This window comes from Muscardinus avellanarius (genome assembly GCF_963383645.1).
Source record: "Muscardinus avellanarius genome assembly, chromosome: 1".
Lineage (NCBI taxonomy): Eukaryota > Metazoa > Chordata > Mammalia > Rodentia > Gliridae > Muscardinus > Muscardinus avellanarius.
In genome coordinates, this window is record NC_137786.1 from 153,128,975 (window position 1) to 153,148,196 (window position 19,222).

At 34.1% G+C, this 19,222-nt stretch overlaps 1 protein-coding gene across 3 annotated transcripts in view; it reads right to left on the bottom strand.

Annotated features, from left to right (window-relative positions):
• CNTN5 (contactin 5) overlaps positions 1–19,222 on the bottom strand; it is a gene marked incomplete at both ends in the record, with an annotated part of 736,851 nt that overhangs the window by 125,553 nt on the left and 592,076 nt on the right. For all 3 annotated transcript variants that reach the window (XM_080710120.1, XM_080710119.1, XM_080710118.1), the window contains 2 exons: positions 14,746–14,921; positions 17,942–18,069. In XM_080710120.1, the coding sequence (XP_080566246.1) occupies positions 14,746–14,921; positions 17,942–18,069 (304 nt within the window). The remainder of the gene's footprint in view (positions 1–14,745; positions 14,922–17,941; positions 18,070–19,222) is intronic.

Sequence of the window (19,222 nt, forward strand, 5' to 3'; positions counted from 1 at the left end):
TGGTAGTAATGTTTTTATATTGTCATAGTACTATTTGAACTGCCCTCTTCATTAATTCTGCTTTTTTCCCTTTTATAGCTTGTTAGACTTCTTGACGTGTCTTTGAACTTTTTAGTACAATGTTGTGCCTTCACAGATAATGCATTCTAAATTATTTTATATAATTTGCTTAAAATATTAAATTCTTTTGATTTTATAGCACATGTAATGAGAAACAGCAAATTTAAGGTAATTTAACAATTATCAATTTATTTTCATATTTTATCCTCGTTGATTGAGTTACCTTTAGTAATGAGCTTAGCTGAATTCAATTTGACTTTGATTCTAAGAATAAGTCTTTCTACTAATGATGTAGCTAGTTAATAATTCAAATTTCTCTTCTACAATTTACTTCTCTCAGTATAATGTCTTAATACCATAAAGCTCTTCATATTAAATAGTTGTTTACAAGTCTCTTAAGCTAGACCAAGAGTTATAAAAAAAACCTGTGTCCAATTCAACCATTTACTTTCTACCATGGTTAGTGCTATACACATTACAGATATTTATTAGGCATTTTTAAAGTGGATAAATGTATTAAACATTTTCCTGTTATATATACACACACACACACACACACACACACACAAGACACATGTCTGTGTATATATATATATACACACACGCATACATATATATTTTCATTTTGTTGGGATAATTTAGTAAATAAGAAAATAAGGAAGTGTCTATGTTGAGAATATACAATTCTATTGTCATATACAATTAACTTTTCATATATTTTATTATATATATATATATATATATAGTAATTCACTTATTGAATATATTTGTTTTACATGATTCCAGGTGCTGGTCATGGTGAGCAAGATAGAAAATGTATAGTTTAGTGGAGAAATAAATGTGAAAGAAAGTCAAAATTTTGATCTTGATCTCTGTTTACCTCCACTGCATTTTATGGATAGAACTTCCCCTAGAATAACAAGTAGCCTCCTGACAAAGCCAGGAAATTATCTCAGGGAATTATCTCAGTGACCCTGAATACTGAATCTTAACATTGTGACAATTAATTTCTATTTTATATACTTTGAAGAAAGCTTCAAGCAAAATGTACATTTATGGGAAACACATATTTTACACTAAGCATCATACAATTTATCCAGTTTATCTCTGAGTTTAATTTGGAAACTTTGACACCTATATTTTTGCTAAGTTATGCAACTTATTATAATTGATTCTAGGACAAATTATGTTCATTTAGTTAACTATTATAGGTGATATGAGAAGCCATCTTTAAAACTTAGTTACTATATTAATATAATTAAGTTAGCGTTAACTGTGGAATCAAAATTTGTTTTGGGGATTTAGTAGACAAAGCATCAGTACTTTCTACCTGGTGCGTAGTTTCTACCTACAGTCTTTTTCTCTTCTTTCTCATTCCTGCTTTGCTTGTGAGGTTACTTGTTCCCTTTTAAGTAGGGTTCAGGGGCTATCTAGTTCTCCAAGTCGGTTTTGATTTCACAGGTTGGGTGCTATAACTTTGAGTTTCCTGAATGCCCTTCCACTGCTCTTGCTACGTATCTATTTATATTTCTGTTTATCTGTAATAGTTTAAGTTTTTAAAAAAGCTTTTTAAAAGTAGCATTCTGTCTTACTTACTCTTTCTGTTTATTCATATACTGTTAATGGAATTCTTGTTATTAAGCATTGAAGAATCCTCCATTCCAGGACCAGTTCCTAGTGGATAGGTGCTTGGTTAATTTGTGTGGAACACAGTGGTGTACACCTGTAATTCCAGTACTTGGAAGGCTGAGACAAGAGGATCATAGGTTCAAGGCCAGTCTCTGCAAATTAGTGAGACCTTCACCAACTAAGAGAAACTGTTTCAAAATTTAAAAAGCATATAAGTCTAAGGATCTAGCTTTGAGGTAGAATGTCCCTCGGTTCAACCTCCAGTACCAAATATAAATAAAAATAAATAATTTTTATAATAATACTGATAGGTATTCTTTAGACCCATCAGTTATTCATTAAAGATAGTGGCATCATTCTTTCTAAATACATTATGTTGACCTTTTTCTCTTCCCTTATGTAAGGAATAACAGATGAAGAAAGGTAGTGAATAATAGTCCAATAGTTATTTTTAAAATGTCTTTTTCCTTCTCTTCTGAGGGAGAAAACATCTTTGAGGTGCTACCCACTGAGTTATTAATTCTAAACTCCTATATATTGTAATAAGGTAAAAATAGTCTATGAAAGAAACTAAGGGATTTTGAAAAGCTGAAAGCTCACTACATCATAACACTTGGCATCCTTTAGAATTTAACACAAAACAGATGCAGAGAGAGAAATTGTGAAATAAAGGTAGATTTTCAAAAACGTCTTGGAAATAATGACTTCTCAAAAACTCAACTCTTTGAAATCACTTTGAGAAATAATATAGTAGTCAATCTGTAATGCAGTCCTTACATATCAATAGTATTTCAAAATGTAAAACTGCACTGTGTTTGCTTATAAAAATCCCAAACCATATGTGGTATTAAACAATAGGGACAGTCTTTTATTTATCAACGCTTTCAAAATCTAAAAAGAAAAATCTTTTAGATATTTTCTCCTACAAGGGAAAAATTCTAGTATTAAAGGCCTTATGATATTATGCATTACATCACTCTGCAGGTGAAATTATATCCCCTAGATACATATATACACACATATAGATATGTATATATGCAGAACATTCTCTTTTAGAATTACACAAAGCCTATAAAACATATCAACATTTCTCCAACATGATTAACTAGAATACATTGTATCTTTCTTTTTATTAAGTACTCTTGTGATTGTTATTTACAGAGAAAATATTTACTTTTAATCACAAAACTATGAATACTTAAAATTTAATGTGAAACACAGTACATAAAATATTAATCACTGACATCCTCTACAATTATACCAGAAGTTAGAAAATTCCTCTCTTAATTAAATTAAGAGAAATTCTGATGTGCCTGATGTACATTCACAAATATATCAAAGTCAAACACAAAGCCAAACATGGGGAGGAGGGAGGGGAGGAGCAAATGGGGTGAGAATTGAGGAAGGGCTAAACGGGCGACGTGTGCACATGCACGTATGCCTCTACTATCTTATACTCCATTAAGAGGTATGACTACAATGAACTAATAAAAAAGAAATTAGCTATGTATTCATTTGTTGCTTGGTGACCTATTCTATTTAACTTGCTAGATTTTCATTTATACACTCCTACCCACACAGAATAACTGTGCATATTTATTTAGTCTTTGATGTGCGCCAGGTGCTGTGTTAAGTTCAGGAAATAAACACGTTTCTAACATTTAGAGTTGTAAAGTCTAGAAGGGGAGAGAATCAAGTCAGCATTTACAGCAGCACTCGATACTTGCTCTGATGGAAGGGTGTGTAAGGTGTAATTGAAGCACTAGAGAAGGAGCTGAAGCTAAGTCTCCAGGGAAAGACAGACGTTTGCACAGTGAACAACATTGAATCTGGGAATAGGATTCTCAGTAGTGGATTGCCCTGAGAAGCATGATAGTTTTAAAATTATTATGCTTTGTTGTAAAATACCAGGTAAAGGGGAAATGCTGGAAAATAAGGTTTGATAAGTAGGATGAAGTTAGATCTAGGAGAGAGAGAGAGAGAGAGAGAGAGAGAGAGAGAGAGAGAGAGAGAAGAGAGAGTGTGTGTGTGTGTGTGTGTGTGTGTGTGTGTGTGTGTGTTGGTGCATTTACACTGATGTAATTATTTGAGATGGGGAGGATAAGACTTTGATACTAGAAAAGGAGAGAAGGAATCAATAGGTTCCAAACAGAATTAATAGAAATTGAAAATCTACTGGCTATGAAGGTGAGGAAAAGAGAAACATTGGAGACCTTTCTAAATCTATGACTCAAAAACTGGATTTTTGTGTACCCAGATTCATGTGAATCTACAACTGCTATAAGAACAGATATGATTTTTAAATGTTTCAGATGTGTGAACAGTATTTTCTTTAGAAGAATAGTTGAAATCTTTGTACTCTACATTCTTTGCCCCAAATTTAGCTGTAAAAAATGCAACATATTGGATCTCATATCCAGTTTGAGAGAATCTTCAAGAGACTAAAAAAGGAAATTGATAAAAATGAGTTCACGTGCTATAAAATGAAACAATTAAAGCAGCTAGAAAAGTGAGCTCTAATCAATGGGAAAACACACCCACAGAACATCTGAAAAGACAAGTATAGTAGGGTATTTTAAGATGTTTTTCAATGCACTGTCAGTGACTTTTATGGGAAGATTTTCAACAATTTGATAATTTTGCCTTACTGAACATATGTTTTTAATGTTTTAATAGTAATCAAGTAAGCGACATAAAAATAGATTCATTTGTACAGCTGAACAGGAGAGATTGCAGAACGGAAATATAATCTCTTTATGCCCTGGGTTTTCAGAGAGCCACAGTGAAGAATTATAGCTGGTTTTGATTCCTTCTATATGTGTTTCAAAAAGCTAATCAGATTTGGAATGCTACTCATGGCAATGAGTTCTTTAACTCAGTGAAGCCTAAATGACATGTTGGCTGGGTCACGAGTTGGGCCAGTGTCACACAGATCCATAATAATTAGGCCCTTACCACTCTTCCTTTCTGGGGCTCAGCTTCTTCTTTTTTATATAATTTACCTGACTCATAATGTTGTGGAAACCAAATAAGTGATCCACAGGAGAGAAGAGTTTAAAAGTCTCTCCAAGCTGTAAGATTAAATATGTAAATTTCTGCTTATGCCTTGTTAAATTGAATTGGGCTTAAGGCAACCTCTGAATTTTGAATTCCTATATATTAAACTATAACCTGACTTAAGAGTATATCCTTGACACAAACAGTTGAGTTTAAATCAACACAAGCAGTGAATTAATCACACTATGCTTAATAAGGCAGATGACTGTCTACAGCCAATCAGATGATTTCTAGACTTCCCTGTCTACCAAATCTCATGGCTCATGCTGGATAACATGACTTTCTGAGTTTATTCCAGTTCTGTGGGGTGCCTGATTCACAAATAAGTCTTTGCTCAAATAAACTACTAAAATTAATTTGTCTAAAGTTTTTCACTAACAGTCTTAATCAGAAAAAAAGTTTAACATTTATTCTAAAATGAACAAACCTTAAAGAATTTGACTTATAGGGCTGCTTTAAATATATACATATAGTTTGAAAAATAATGTTGAATTGGGGATCAGTTCTAGTTAGAATAACTCCTGTATTTAACAGTTATATAAATTTGGGAAAGTCGTTAATCTTTCTGAATTTAATTTTCTTCTTTTGTCAAAAAAATTTAATACCTCCATGGGGGTACTTATGGTAAGTAAATGGAATAACATTTGAAACCTCTAAAACATTGTTATATTTCTTGTTGGCATTCAAGGATGAGAGCTGTTATTATTTACATGTTTGTAGTGTTTTTTCAGTGATGAAATTTGCCATTTTGTTATCTTAGGTAGAGTTTTAGAGAAACAGACTCTGAGATGGAGAATCCACAGGGGGTACCATTGAAATTAGCACTTGTGAAGAAAAGAAGGAAATAGAACTGGGCAGAGAACCTAGTTAACCGTGATGCAGTCATAAAATGGGTTTCTGACAATCACATAGGGAACTCTGAAGCTGAGGTGACCCTTCACAGTTTCCTTGCTTTGAGGCAAGGGATTTGTCCTTTATAAAACCCCTCTGTATTCGTCACTCTTGTGCACTGAGCACAGGTTGAGGAGTGGAGTATAATTTGTTCAGACAATTGTCTTTGCCTGAAGGCAGTTCCCAGAGGGCATTTGACTGAGGGCTGCCAGGCAAAAAGCAGTGGTAAAGGTGTGACGTGAGGAAGTGACTCATGGAAGGTGTGCTGTAGTACTGAAAGGGGAGTCTGGAAAACACACTGTAGCATCTACTACGATGGCTAATGACATCTCCAGTTAAAATTGACATACTAGTTAACCTTTCTAGTTAGATTTATCTGAATAGGCTCACAAGTCGGTAAGAATAGTGAACAGGTGTTATGGTCAGGTATAGGATGTCCCTGAAGAGCGCAGGGTTGATATAATTAAGTCATAAGGGTTGTGGTCCATTATCATGGATTTATCTGGGTGGTAATGTAGGCTGGTAGGGTGTGGCTGGAGGAGGTGCATCCCTGCCTGTGCAGGCTTGAGGATTTTCCTCCCCTTGCTTGCTTTCTCTCTTGGGCTTCTGACCTCTGTGATATGAAGAGCAAAGTCTTTTGCTCTCCTTTTCTCTGCTTCCAGCCACTATGCCCTGAGCTCCAGCTCTGCACCCTGGCCTCACATGGACTGCATTCTGAGATCTCCAAAAACTGTGAACAAATAAATCTTCCTTCCTCTAAGCTGAATGATCAGGCCTTTTGTATTATGGCACTGAGAATGCTGACAAAGGAAAAGAGGGTACAGCACCATAAATGATGAGGGAAAAGGGTACTTATCAAAATTATAGAGTATAAATAGCAATCTCTTAAGAAATAAAAGCAATAACTGATTATTTGCAAATGTTAAATATGGAGAAAAGATTAGTATAGTTTCTGAAGATAATTTGGGCACACATTTCAGTGACCTGAGATTTCTTTTTGTTTTGTTTTGTTTTTATTTTTTTGGTGGTACTAGGGGTGGAATCCAGAGGCTTTCTACCTCCGGGCTATACTCCCAGACCTATTTTATATTTTATTTGGAAACAGGGTCTCACTAAGTTGCTGAGAGCCTCACTCAGTAGCTGAGGCTGGCTTTGAACCTGTGTGATCCTCCTGTCTCAGCCTCCCAAGTGCAGGGATTACAAGCATGTGCCACCACGCCCAACTATTGACCTGAACTTTTGACACAAATGAAAAGTGATATGAAGAGTAGATTTGATATCATTCACTATTTTTTTTGTTAGTCATTGACACATTCTAAAATCTTTATAGTACATATATCACGTATCTAAATGTAATGCCTCATAAAAATAAGTCTTTGTCAGATTGGAAAAGGAGTGTACTTCTAGAGTCAAGATCCATTATTGACTATTCAATTTTAGGATCATTATTAGACATTTATATTAAAAGTTCCTTGTGCATTTTAAAAAGACTTACATGTATAAGTAATTCATTATTAAAGTGAATGTTTCGTGAGAATTTAGTTTAATAAATATGACTAAATCAGACTTCATGTGAAAGTTAACAAGAATAATACCAATATTAATGGTTGCAGCAGGGCTTACTAATGTTGATATTTCCAAAGATGTAAAAACTTCATTCCAGATAAATTAATCTCTTATTTGGATTAAAAACCAATCAAACCAAAGTGTTTTTAGGATTACAGAAATCTATCCTTAGTGTGTGTGTGTGTGTGTGTGTGTGTGTGTGTGTGTGTGTGTGTGTTAGAAAAACACTTTGGAGAAAGACAAAACTTCCAAAAAAAAGAAGACATGTGCATGTCAGCATGTCTTAATTCCTGAAGTTAGTGAGCTAGAAGCATATTAAATTTCCAGAGTTTATAATCTAGGAGAGCAAACTCTATTAGTGAGTAAGGAGTGTTTTCTATTTCTCACCCTTACTTTTCACAATCCAATAACCTGAATTATCCCAGTTGAGTTTGAGAAGTATGGTACTTTTATTTCCCTCAGAGATCATAGAATAGACTATTGATCTGTTTTTTTCCAGCATGGTCTGCAACTACAATTGTCTTTCCTTGTCAAGCAGCTTTATTTTTGCTCTCTTTCTCAAAAAACAATACAAATAACAACAGCAAAAAGATCTGCAGTTCTGTTGTACCAAAATCCATTGCAGAGATACTAGTAATGATTCATACCACGCACAATGCCATGGAAACATATAAAGACAAAATATCTAAGTTATCAAAAATTATCTGTATCCTTACTATGATGCCATGCCCAGAAGCTGTGCTTTGGTGGACTGTATTCAAATGAACAAAGTAAAGCTTGTAAATTGGATGGCTAAGTCTGTCTTTTCATATATAATAGCTTTGAGGTATTACCTGATTTTTATAGTTTTTTTCTTTTATGTTTTTGTTTCTTGCTACTGAGGATCAAACACAGGAACATTCTACCTCTGAGCTATACCTCCAACCATTTTTTGTATTTTTTGTTTTGAAATGGGATCTTGCTAGGATATTGAGAATCTTGCTCCTATGTTGCTGAGGCTAACCTTGAACCTCTGGTCCTCTTGTCCCAGGAGGAAATTAAGTACTGGAATTACAGGTGAGTACCACCATACTCAGCTTGATTTTATCAAATTTGACAAGCCTTAAAAAAGGATGAGTCACACATATTTTGTTTTGTGGGTCATTCTGCCAATTAGAATAAAAATGAAGTTGGATCATCAACATGGATTACAATCATGTTGTGATTCTGACTGTATTATGGTCCACAGATGATAAACTAGGAATTAAGGAATGGTCTGCCAATAATAGACTATCTTACATGTCATCTAAGGCAGTCATCTTTCATTCAATTCCAAACTATGCCAAGGTAAATTTTCAATTTTGATTAAAAAGCAATGAAATAAATTATTTTATAACATGTTTTTAACATAAATATGTGTAGTATTTAATTATATTAAAATCTCTGATAGAATTTATTAGTCAGCTAAGCTGAGAGAATGATTTATATTAAATTTTTATGTTTTTATTCAACAAACCTTGACTGAATGGCTATTTTTTAGGGCATCTTGACTGCAAAGTGATAAAACAGTAAGATAATGTATCATTCCCTACTTTTAGAATTTCAGAGTTAATGTAGACTTAATTGATGTACTTTTGCACATAGCCACATAAAACATATCCTTGTAGTAAAAATAATAGTTATTCTTATTTCCTGTGAGAATTCTTTATTTTCCTTGAGATGACAGTGGGCAGAGATTTTTTTTAAAGGAAAAAAACATAGATGAGTCAAAGAGAATAGATTTAGTACATCCACTGGAATGGTCTGAAAATGTTGAGGCCTTAGGAGGGAACCTCCTTACATATCATCCCCCAAATTTTGGTTGGTGGTTACTGTTACTGCATGTCTCATTTCATTTAACAAAATGGCTTTTGCTAAATTAGGTCAAAGAGTGGGCGTGAACTGCTATGAAGCAAATATATGCCAGACAAGAGATGGTAGCAGAGAACATAAAGATGGTGAATTACTAAGTTTCTAGGTTTTAAAAATAAAGTGAGGAAACAGGGGCTGGACTAATGAGGAGGGTTAAGTTCTGTGCCAGATGGTGATAGGGCAGGGCTTCAAGTCTAGGAGGTCATGTCACTCAAAATTGACTAGAACTAATGAACAGACTGAGATAAAGAGAATGTATGCCTTTGGTAGACTGACTACCCCTTCATACACTTTTGATTAGTGATGAAATGGTCCCAGGATATGTACATGTCAACTTGATGAAGAGGTCACAGCAGATACTCAAGAGGCCCACAGAGCTTTGCACCTTCATAAACACTCGAAATGTGTCCAGTGATTCCTTTGACTTTTACCCTAATAATATTTATTAGCCAGGAAAAGAAAGGTGCCAGGAAAGAGAAGGGTGCTGGTTAATATTCTATTCTGAGACCTTTATTCCTCAAGAACTAGAATCTAATTCCTAAGAAGATAAACTAGGAATAGAAGTATCTATAATAGGAAAACTGAAATGGGTTAAAACTTTTTCAACTAATGTAAAATTCTCAAAGCATTAAGGGGTTTATATTATGACTCCTTTTGATCTACTTATTAATTCACAAATCTGGGACTATGAATCAGACATGTTTCTTTATGATGCTTATACTTGGAATTCATTCATAAAATTACTCTTAGTTTCCAATTTTCTGACATTCTGATCTGATTTGTAATGGGATGGACTCCTTCAAGACTATGTGAGTTGCTCATCACTTGAAAGGGTTAGTACAGACTTTAACCCTGAAGGAGGATACCTGTATTAGCTTAGGGACAAATTCAATAGTCTCCAACATCCCTCCAAACCTTCAGATAGAGTATGTTTGCTCACCCTAAATTGCCTTTCTTTTTCTACTTTGTCTTAATTCTACCCTTTGAGGTATAGGTCAGGTAATTTGTTCTTTCCAAATAACATGACTTCATATGGATATTTTGAGGAACCAATGAGCCAGTGTGTATGTGTATGTGGTTGCTCATTGAATGGCACATACTATGTGAGCAGTGAGTTCCTTATTTTGTTTTTCTTCACAATGGGAAAAGGTCATAGGCATCTCTTTCTCTTCTGGCCTCCAAAAATATTTGGTTATGATAAAAAAATAAGCACTTTTGTAGTCATATTTTTTCTTGAACTGCTCAGTGTTCTGCATCAACTTTGTGCTTATGGAAGACTAGGATCAAAGCTTCCTTTTATTTTATTTCCCATAATTTCAGGAGAAGGGCTGAAAATATAATAATAGGTGGCCAATGAATATGGAACAGGTAAGCTTTATAAAAAAGAGTCAACAAAACATACTGTAAAATTGCATTGCATTTAATCTTGTCATCCAAATTTAATATTCATGTGGGTGGCCTGGCAAAGTCTTATTCTTCAGTCTCTATATTAAAAAGCAGGGTCAAAACCCCATCCTGCCTTCTACATTTTTTTTTTTTTTTGCTTTATAACACTGCTACAACCAGAGAATTGGGTAAATGTAAAGGATCTCACAAATAGTATAGCTACATAGCTCTTTCGGATTGGTTGCAATTTATCAAGTTCACAGTGGAAAGGATAATTCTTTAGCAGACCATCCTGGCCACAAATGTGTGACTTTTTTTCTCTCTGTCAAAAAAATCAGCAAATTACAGCCTGTCATGACATTCAGTTCTTCATACATTGTAAGGATTGAAACTTGCCTACATCTCAAATGAAATTTCAATAATTAGAAAAATTCAAGTCTCTTTTAAACACTGGATCACCACAGGGTTTCATTAAGCCTGTGGCTTTGGGTCCACTGGCAAGGCCCAGGTGCTATTCAGTCATTATTATTAGGAGGAGAAGTTCCTGCAGAGCTCTGAACAGTGTAAACTATCGTGTCAAAAATAATCGTAAATGCTTTCATTCAATAACAAAATGTTAACTTAGAGCCAAAGCTTACAATGTCTGTCTCCTTGTAACCTCTACTTAGCCAGTATAGAATGAATGTAAAATCCATAAACTAGTCAATCCCTGATCCACAGGGCTGTAAAAATTATCTTTCTAAAAACAAACAAACAAACAAACAAACAAAAAAAATTGGAGCCACGTGGTTCTCTGCTGCGTTGAAAATACCACCCGAATTCTCCAGTTTAGAAATCAATGCCTTTTACAATGAAGCTTCTGCTGCTTTCCTTTAAATTTATTCAACAAATATTGACTTATTGTCTGCCACACGTACCCTCACAATGCTGATCAGTCCATTGTTTCAGAGACATGCACTAAACTCTCCAGCCTTTCTGTCTTTGCTTGACCTGCTTGCTGTCTGAAGTGCAATTTTTTATAGGTACCTGGTGAAATCCCTCCCATCCAGGTTTATTTCAAATTCCAACTCTTTCTGCCAGGTGTCTTCATGAAGTGCTGTTATAATAGATCTGTAGCCCATTCTGTTCTTTTCCCTTAAATTTTGCCCTCTTAAGGGTGAAGGGCCATGTCTTTCACTTTGGAGCGCCTATAATCTTTAGTATGAAGAACAGAATTAAATTAAAATCTTAAGTAAGAATAGACTTACTAATTTAGCACATCAAGTTTATTCTTATCACTTGCCAGGAGTGATATTGGAGACTTGGATCAAATGTTTATGGACTGATTGCTTGACCTCTTAGAATAGTAGCTTCAGTAATGGATTTACTTCAAATTAGTCAAATTGCTGGGTTTGTAAAACAAGGCCTCAGGACAGAGGGCAGGAGAAATAGAAGCATTTTCACTGTGGATATGTTAATTTAAAATTCAAAGTAGTCCTATTATTTTTAACCAGATGTGATTATGTTTATCTATTTATTCTATTTAAATGAAGTTCCCCCCAAAAGAAGTCAATTATTACATGCCAGTGTACATCATGTACAAATATGTAAAGGCTGTGATAAAAATTTGGTTGGCTTTGCCAACAAACTAATTAGCTGTGTATAAAAGACACCATTACAACTAGTTGAAAAGTAAAGCATACAATAATTTTGCCATATTTTGGTACCTACATTGATGTTAAATAACATCATTGTGATCTCTTCCCTCTCCTCCATCTCTGAGATTTGAATGACCCATTTAACTATGCAATGCTAATATACTAAAGTATTCTCACTTCTCTCTTCTGATTCGCCCCATTTACTCACCCACTGGATCGGGGAAGTTGGCCTAGAGAATGTTCTAATCACATGAAACTCTGTTCCTGCTTAAGTCCCTGAGTCCCGTTTGGCTTCTTTTATTCTTCTGCTCCACATGGACTCTTAAGGTAATATCTCGAGATTTCTTTTCTTTAGTGGCTGTCCTTTGGAGCACAGAGTAGGCCTTATGAATCCCTACTTGGCCTTCTTGTGAGGTCTGTTCTACCCCTCTGAATTCCAGAATCTTCCCTCTGACTCTCAGAAGATTATTCACAAGCCCAGAGGGCCTCACAAGTTTCCTTTTTAATGTCAGTTTTATTCTTACATCCAAGACACATTCTTTCCCAGGCATGTCCATGAGCCAAAGGGCAGGAGGGGAATAGAGTGTGGTTCTTTCTTCTGACCTTTTTATTGCCATGTAGTGAGATTCTCCCCAGTGTGTGTCCTTGGAGCCCAACAGAAACCATTCAGTATTTGAAATAATTGAAGATAAGAGATAGATGATCTCTTTGACAAACTTTACAGTTTTGAACTTACCAAACATTTTAAGTATATAGTAATACATATTTTTATAAATATTCAAAATATACTAAAGTTATAAAGTATTTGTCTAATTCCACAGCTTAATTTAATCTGACCTATAAATATGTAAGTTTGCGTGGAGTAAGAAGTCACTTTTTCTGTCCTTAAGAATAAGCATAGCACACATGTAAAGAGGGATAGGACATGTGTTTACTAAAAAAATATCTACACAAATGACTGATATCAGCCTAAAGTGGCAATGTTTAAGAGGCAAAAACAATTTGTATAACTTCACTAGGTCTATTCTTTTCTCTATTGGATTTTTAAAATAAAAAACCTGCATCTATGAAGAAAGAAAATTAATCATTTTAAACATATCTTTACTTTCTATATCTGACCACGCAAGATGTATTTTTACAGATAATCCTAAGAAAATATTCTTGCTGGCATATTTTTTGTTGTCAAAAGTAATATTTTCTATCATACTTTTCTAGTTACTTTATGATATTGATGTTATAAAATTTATATTGTAAAATTTATAGAATTATCAACTCAAGGTAAAGGAACAAAAAAATCCCACAAATTAGAAGAAAAGGAGTTTAATTTAACATGATCGAAGTATTTTTATATAACCATTAATAACTGAAATTAATTTATTTAATGAGATGGTGAAAATATAGTCAGTACTTGTTTCTTATTTATATAGTTGCTTCCATTAATGGCAAAGTAAACCAAGAAAAAAAGGAATAATTTGGACGAAAGTGTTTAATTTTGTTTACAATGACAAATGCAACAAAGAGAGCTCATCTTTATTACTAACATGGATTTATCAAGTTCTATATGAGAAAGGATCTTAGAAATTATCTGATTCAATATTTTCAGTTCTCTTTGGGATTAAGGCCCAGTCAACGTCAGTGACCACTCTTATATTACAAACCTGACTAGGGATTAAGCTGATATGAGATACAGAAAATTCCTAACTTTTTTTTTTATTCTATCACACAATCTTGAAAATAAAATCCAGAGTGAGTTTAAACAGTTGGGTTCACTATAACTCTGGTTTTTCAAAGCTTCCCAAATTGTTCAGGAAAGAATAAATAGCTATTAGTATGTGGCAGCATTTTAAATGGAACTTTTAGTCCAAATGTATTTGGCTCTATCTCCTCTTGGAAGGAGGATTCCAGCTCCAAACTCTTTCTCTGCTGCCTTAGTTCCATGATCTTTCTCCTTCTCCCACCGTCACTATGCTGCTGTTTTATATTTTCAACAAGTCAGTGGGGGAAGAAGGGGCCTTTCTCCTCTCTCTCTAGAGTTACAACCGGGATGGTTCTGTAGGCTCTGGTTCCCTAGGTTCCCCACTCCATCTGGTTGACTGCCATGAAGATATGCAATATAAAAACAAAAATCAGCAAGAAAATTTTGGAATATAAGAAGCAAGCATGTTGATGAATGTTTATTTAAGGCTAATATGCAATTGTGACTATGGTTTGTATATTCTGCATAGTTTTTGAGAAATTGAAGAACCTCTCCAAATTACTACTTCTTGAGGAGTAGGACAGGCAGACACATGCCACTTATTAACTATAGCACAACTACTGCAAACAATGCAAAATCATATAGATGACACTGTATGGAGCAATATAACTTTTGAGAAATAATGTGTAAATATTGACAATGTTACTAAATGATTTTAAAAAGTAGCAAAGAAACTAAACTCCTATGTATTATGAATTTTTTCCTGGGGTGGTTAAAATAATTGTTTTCAATTGGACATAATAAAATAATGAAAGAGTAATTATTTTAATTATATTGAATTTTTCTTAGCTTTTCATAGGTAAAAATATTTTATATTCGAGTCAAATTTCCATAAATTATTATTACTTGAAAAGGAAAAGCATATAAACTTACGGCCCTGATGCTTTCAAAATGTCCACCTTCTTTCTCGAAATCAATAGGCTGTCCTTTTAATGTCCAGTAGAAAGTGACTTCCAAGCTAGCATCGTGAATTGCTTTGCAATTAAGAACAATGCTTTCTCCCACGGTTAACTCTGTTCTCTTAGGAGTAAGTTCTATCTTTGTGGGTTCTATGAAAGTAAAAGTACATTAATTAACATAACCATCTTCAAATGTATGTCATTTTCAATATGATCCAGATAAAAATAAAAAAAAATTAACATAGCCAACACATAGTGTTTCCCTGCAGCCTATATTATTTTAAGCGATAGGAAAAAGATTAAGAAATCTACAGAATACAATTGCTCCAGTTACATACACAAGACTTTGACATCTTTAAACTATTATTAAATAAAATCTTAGCTTTTCATATGCTAAGATATTTTACATATTTTAGATGACTAATGATTCAGAAATTCTTGTTTTCTTTAGGAAGTTAGATTTGGACAAAAAAGAAAATAGGCTACAGAATCAGAAGTAACATTTGGTCCTGGAAAAAGGAACTTTAGAAAAGACAAGCTGCAGCCCTCTGACCACTTTATGGATTATTAAGTAAGATTTTTACAATTTAACATGCTGCATATCTCAGAAGGACAAAATGCAGAGAAAATTCACTTCCTAAAAGCTCTAGGAGAGACTATAAAGCAAGAGAAAATACTTCTCTCCAAATTATCTCGAGCCAAGCGTGGTGGCGCACGCTCGTAATCCCTGCGCTTGGGAGGCTGAGATAGGAGGATCGCACGGGTTCGAAGCCAGCCTCAGCTACTTAGTGAGGTTTTCAGAAACTTAGTGAGACCCTGTTTCCAAATCAAATATACAAAAAGGTCTGGGAGTATAGCCTGGAGGTAGAAAGCCTCTGGGTTCCACCCCCAGTACCACCAAAAAAAAAAAAAAATTATCTCAACAGAGATAATATATAATACTACCATATCACCTTGTACTTGCTTTGCACTCCAAAAAGTCCTATAAAAGTAGAGAAGGAGTAGAAGTACCTTTTAGCTGATTACAAAACATCATTTTTGATAGATGGCAGTTGGCTTAATTGAGCTATGTAAAGAAAGGCAAAAAATACTGAATGGAAAATTAAAAATATGTTTAAGTATTTAATGACTTGATTCAATTTTAAAAACCAAAACATTTTTTTTTGTGTGTGGTACTGAGGATTGAACCTAGGGGCATTCCACCTCTCAGATACATCCCCAGCTTTTTAATTTTGAAACAGAGTCTTACTAAATTACTGTGCACTGGTCTTAAACCTGTGATACTCCTGTCTACCTGCTGGGATTATAGGTGTATGGCATGCGAACAGACACATTTTCATTGTGTCTAGACTAACTTTGCATTTGTAAAGAATAACAGAGCTGTACATCTAAGGGTTAAGCAAGTGATTAACTGACTGCAATATGATGTGTTTTGAATAAAGAGGGAGGTGATGGAGACATGATTTTGATTTTATCTTGTTCTTAATTAGATTCCTAGGTGTGCACATTTCCAGAAGATTGACACAGTGATTAACAATTAGCTTAATTTTTCTATTCTAGCTCTATTGTTTGCAGGAGTGTGATCTGAGAAAGCACCATTGCTAATCACGTATCACATCCTTTGAAATCCAACTTCCTTCTAAGCAGTTCCTGAGAAGACAATGCAATCTCAGGATAGGAACACTACAATAAATATTAACATTCTCGAGGTCAGATTCCAAGTTCTGGTTTTTTTCAGAGAAGACAGATAACCCCAGTATATCATAATATAAACTTTGTGAAAACTGAAATGTTTTAAAGAACTAAATATCCCATTTAAAAACATGATTAGCAAGAAAACATTTTTGTTGTTATTTTAAAAAGTCAGTGGTTCTAGCAACACCTCATTATGAAAAAACACACATAAGGAATTAGAGAAAGACTGTATGGGGAGGTTGGATCCCAGTAATATGTGATATAAATACAAACATCTTTTGAATTATATTCTTTTCTTCCCTTGATGTTTGCCTGCTTTTCTAAGCTATCAAAGTATTGGGTATTTTATTTACATTTTTATTTCTAAAGACAGGAAAATTAACAGTTTCATATTTTAAGTGTGCAGTTTTCTAGCATTAAGTACAGTCTCAGTGTTGTGAGTCATCACCACCACCCTTCTCTAGGATGTTTGGCATTTTCTAAATCTAAAATTTTTCCTATTTTCTTAGGGTTATATTATTATTTGCTATATAACACATTTTCAGTGAAAGAAGCAATTAATACATCATTAATTTTTTTTGTGTGTGGGTCTGGGAATGGAACCCAGGGGCATTTGACCTCTGAGGTATAACCTCTGCCCTATTTTCTTTTTCTTTATTTTGAAACAGAGGCTCACTAAGTTGCAAAGGGCCTCACTAAGTAGCTGAGGCTGTCCATGAACCACAGTCCTCCAGTCTCAGCCATCATTATATTGTAAAAAATATTTCTTTACTAAGGAAAATGATGTTGCTCCCTAATTTACAAGTTATTTTAGTTTTAATTTACAAGCTATTTCTTAACACTAAATAATCATATGCAGTCTTAAATAATATTTTAGCTTGAATTCTAGTTTTTTAGCTCTAGAAATAAATATTAGGAGTAATATTTATCATACCCAAATAAAGGTATATAAAAGTTAATTAATGTGTTGTTGAGCAAGTCTGGTACCAGTTTATCTGATGTATATGCTTCCATGACTCACTGGTAACCTCTTTTTGCTGTTTCTCTCTGCCCTCAATCCCCAAGTGATATAGCTACAGAAGAATCTTCCTAGAAAATGCTAAAATTACTTTTGGTGCAGAAAACTCTTTTTCTTGTGGTTGTATGATCGAACTCATTGCTTCGTGCATTCTGGGCAAGAGCTGTACAATTGTGTGGCATCCCCAATACAAGTAGAGATAAAATACTTAAGGCATACTTTAACATTTTGAGACACTTCACGCATCTTTATTTATCCTTTCACAATTTTTTTCAAAGCAAAATACTCAGATTTCTACCACTTTCGGTTGAGTCCTTAAATGTTGGTAATGCATCTTAGAAATAGAAGTGCATCTTTGCATGTAAGTGTAAACATATACACATGCATTTTATATTTATTGTCTTTATGAATAGGCCGTGAAACTATGCTGGTAAAACATGTAATCACATTTTCTTACCTTTTACAGATACTGAAGCTATAATTTCAGCAGAGCCAAAGATGTTTTCCCCACGGCAAACATACTTTCCTTCATCTGATTTAGAAGCATTTAAGATCCGGAGACTCCCGTCTGGAAGAATAGCTACTCTGAAAATTATTAAAAAAGGGTTTTTTTTTTTCCCATTTTACTGCAAATCAACCAAATGATATGAAACTCTGATGAAGTCTGAAACCACTTCTGAGGTAATAAGATAAAGGATCACTGTACAAATACACAGCGATAGTAGACATGTTTTGCCCTTCGATATTATCCAATAAACTCACTCAGTATCTTCTTATATTCAAAAGAGCTATGGAGTTACAGGTTATTTTTCTTTCAACAGTGTTTGACAGCTAATTTAAAAACACTGGAAAAAGGTGACCCTGAATTTGGTTATTACACCTTGTTACTAGAATACCACCTACCAGTATTTTAATATTAAGCTTGGGTATTTCACCTCAAACCAGGAGTGACCTCCAAAATCAAATATAAAAAGAAACAGCATAAAATATAGAGGAGAACAAGTACAGAACATGAAATTAATTGTATACAGCAAGGAGATGATTTATGGTGGTTTCTCTGTTGCCACCAATACAGCAAGGGTATGAAGATGAGACTTGGTAACTGGGCTGCTCACACTGCAGTTTTTAAACCTAAGAACGTGATATCTGAGTTTGCATTTTGGCTCTTTAAAGACCTTTGTTAATCGTGGACCTTCAGCTTCATACAAAGGTGAAAAATTAAAGCATTATTAAAAATTTTTAGAGGTTCAGTGAAAATGAGGTTGACATTTGGAATTACCATATTCTCCTGTGTATTTATCATTCTGGGAATTTACAGATTTCAAATTTAATTAGTACTTTGGTCCTTTTCTCCCTCCTATGCTCCTGAAGTATGACCTATTATTTCACCAGTGTATCATCTTACAAAAGCAACCTGAAACATAATAGAAGCAACTGTTGTGATTTTAGTTGACACATCAGCAGAGTTTAGACTAATTTCTTGTAGGACAGAAAGAACAGGCTGTGCTGCATGGGGTAAGAGCCAGTGACCCAACAGAACTTAATATCCTAAAATTGAATACTCTTATTCCTGAGAACGATTTATTCCTTGGGAAATGTGGTAATACTAAACTATTTGGGATTCAAAAATTGACTTAATCTTCTTAGTCAAAATTCTTTATTTTAAAATGTGTATTCAATCTTGCTAGTCATCCAGAGCTGATATTTATTTATGCACCAAGCTGTATAAGAATTGATA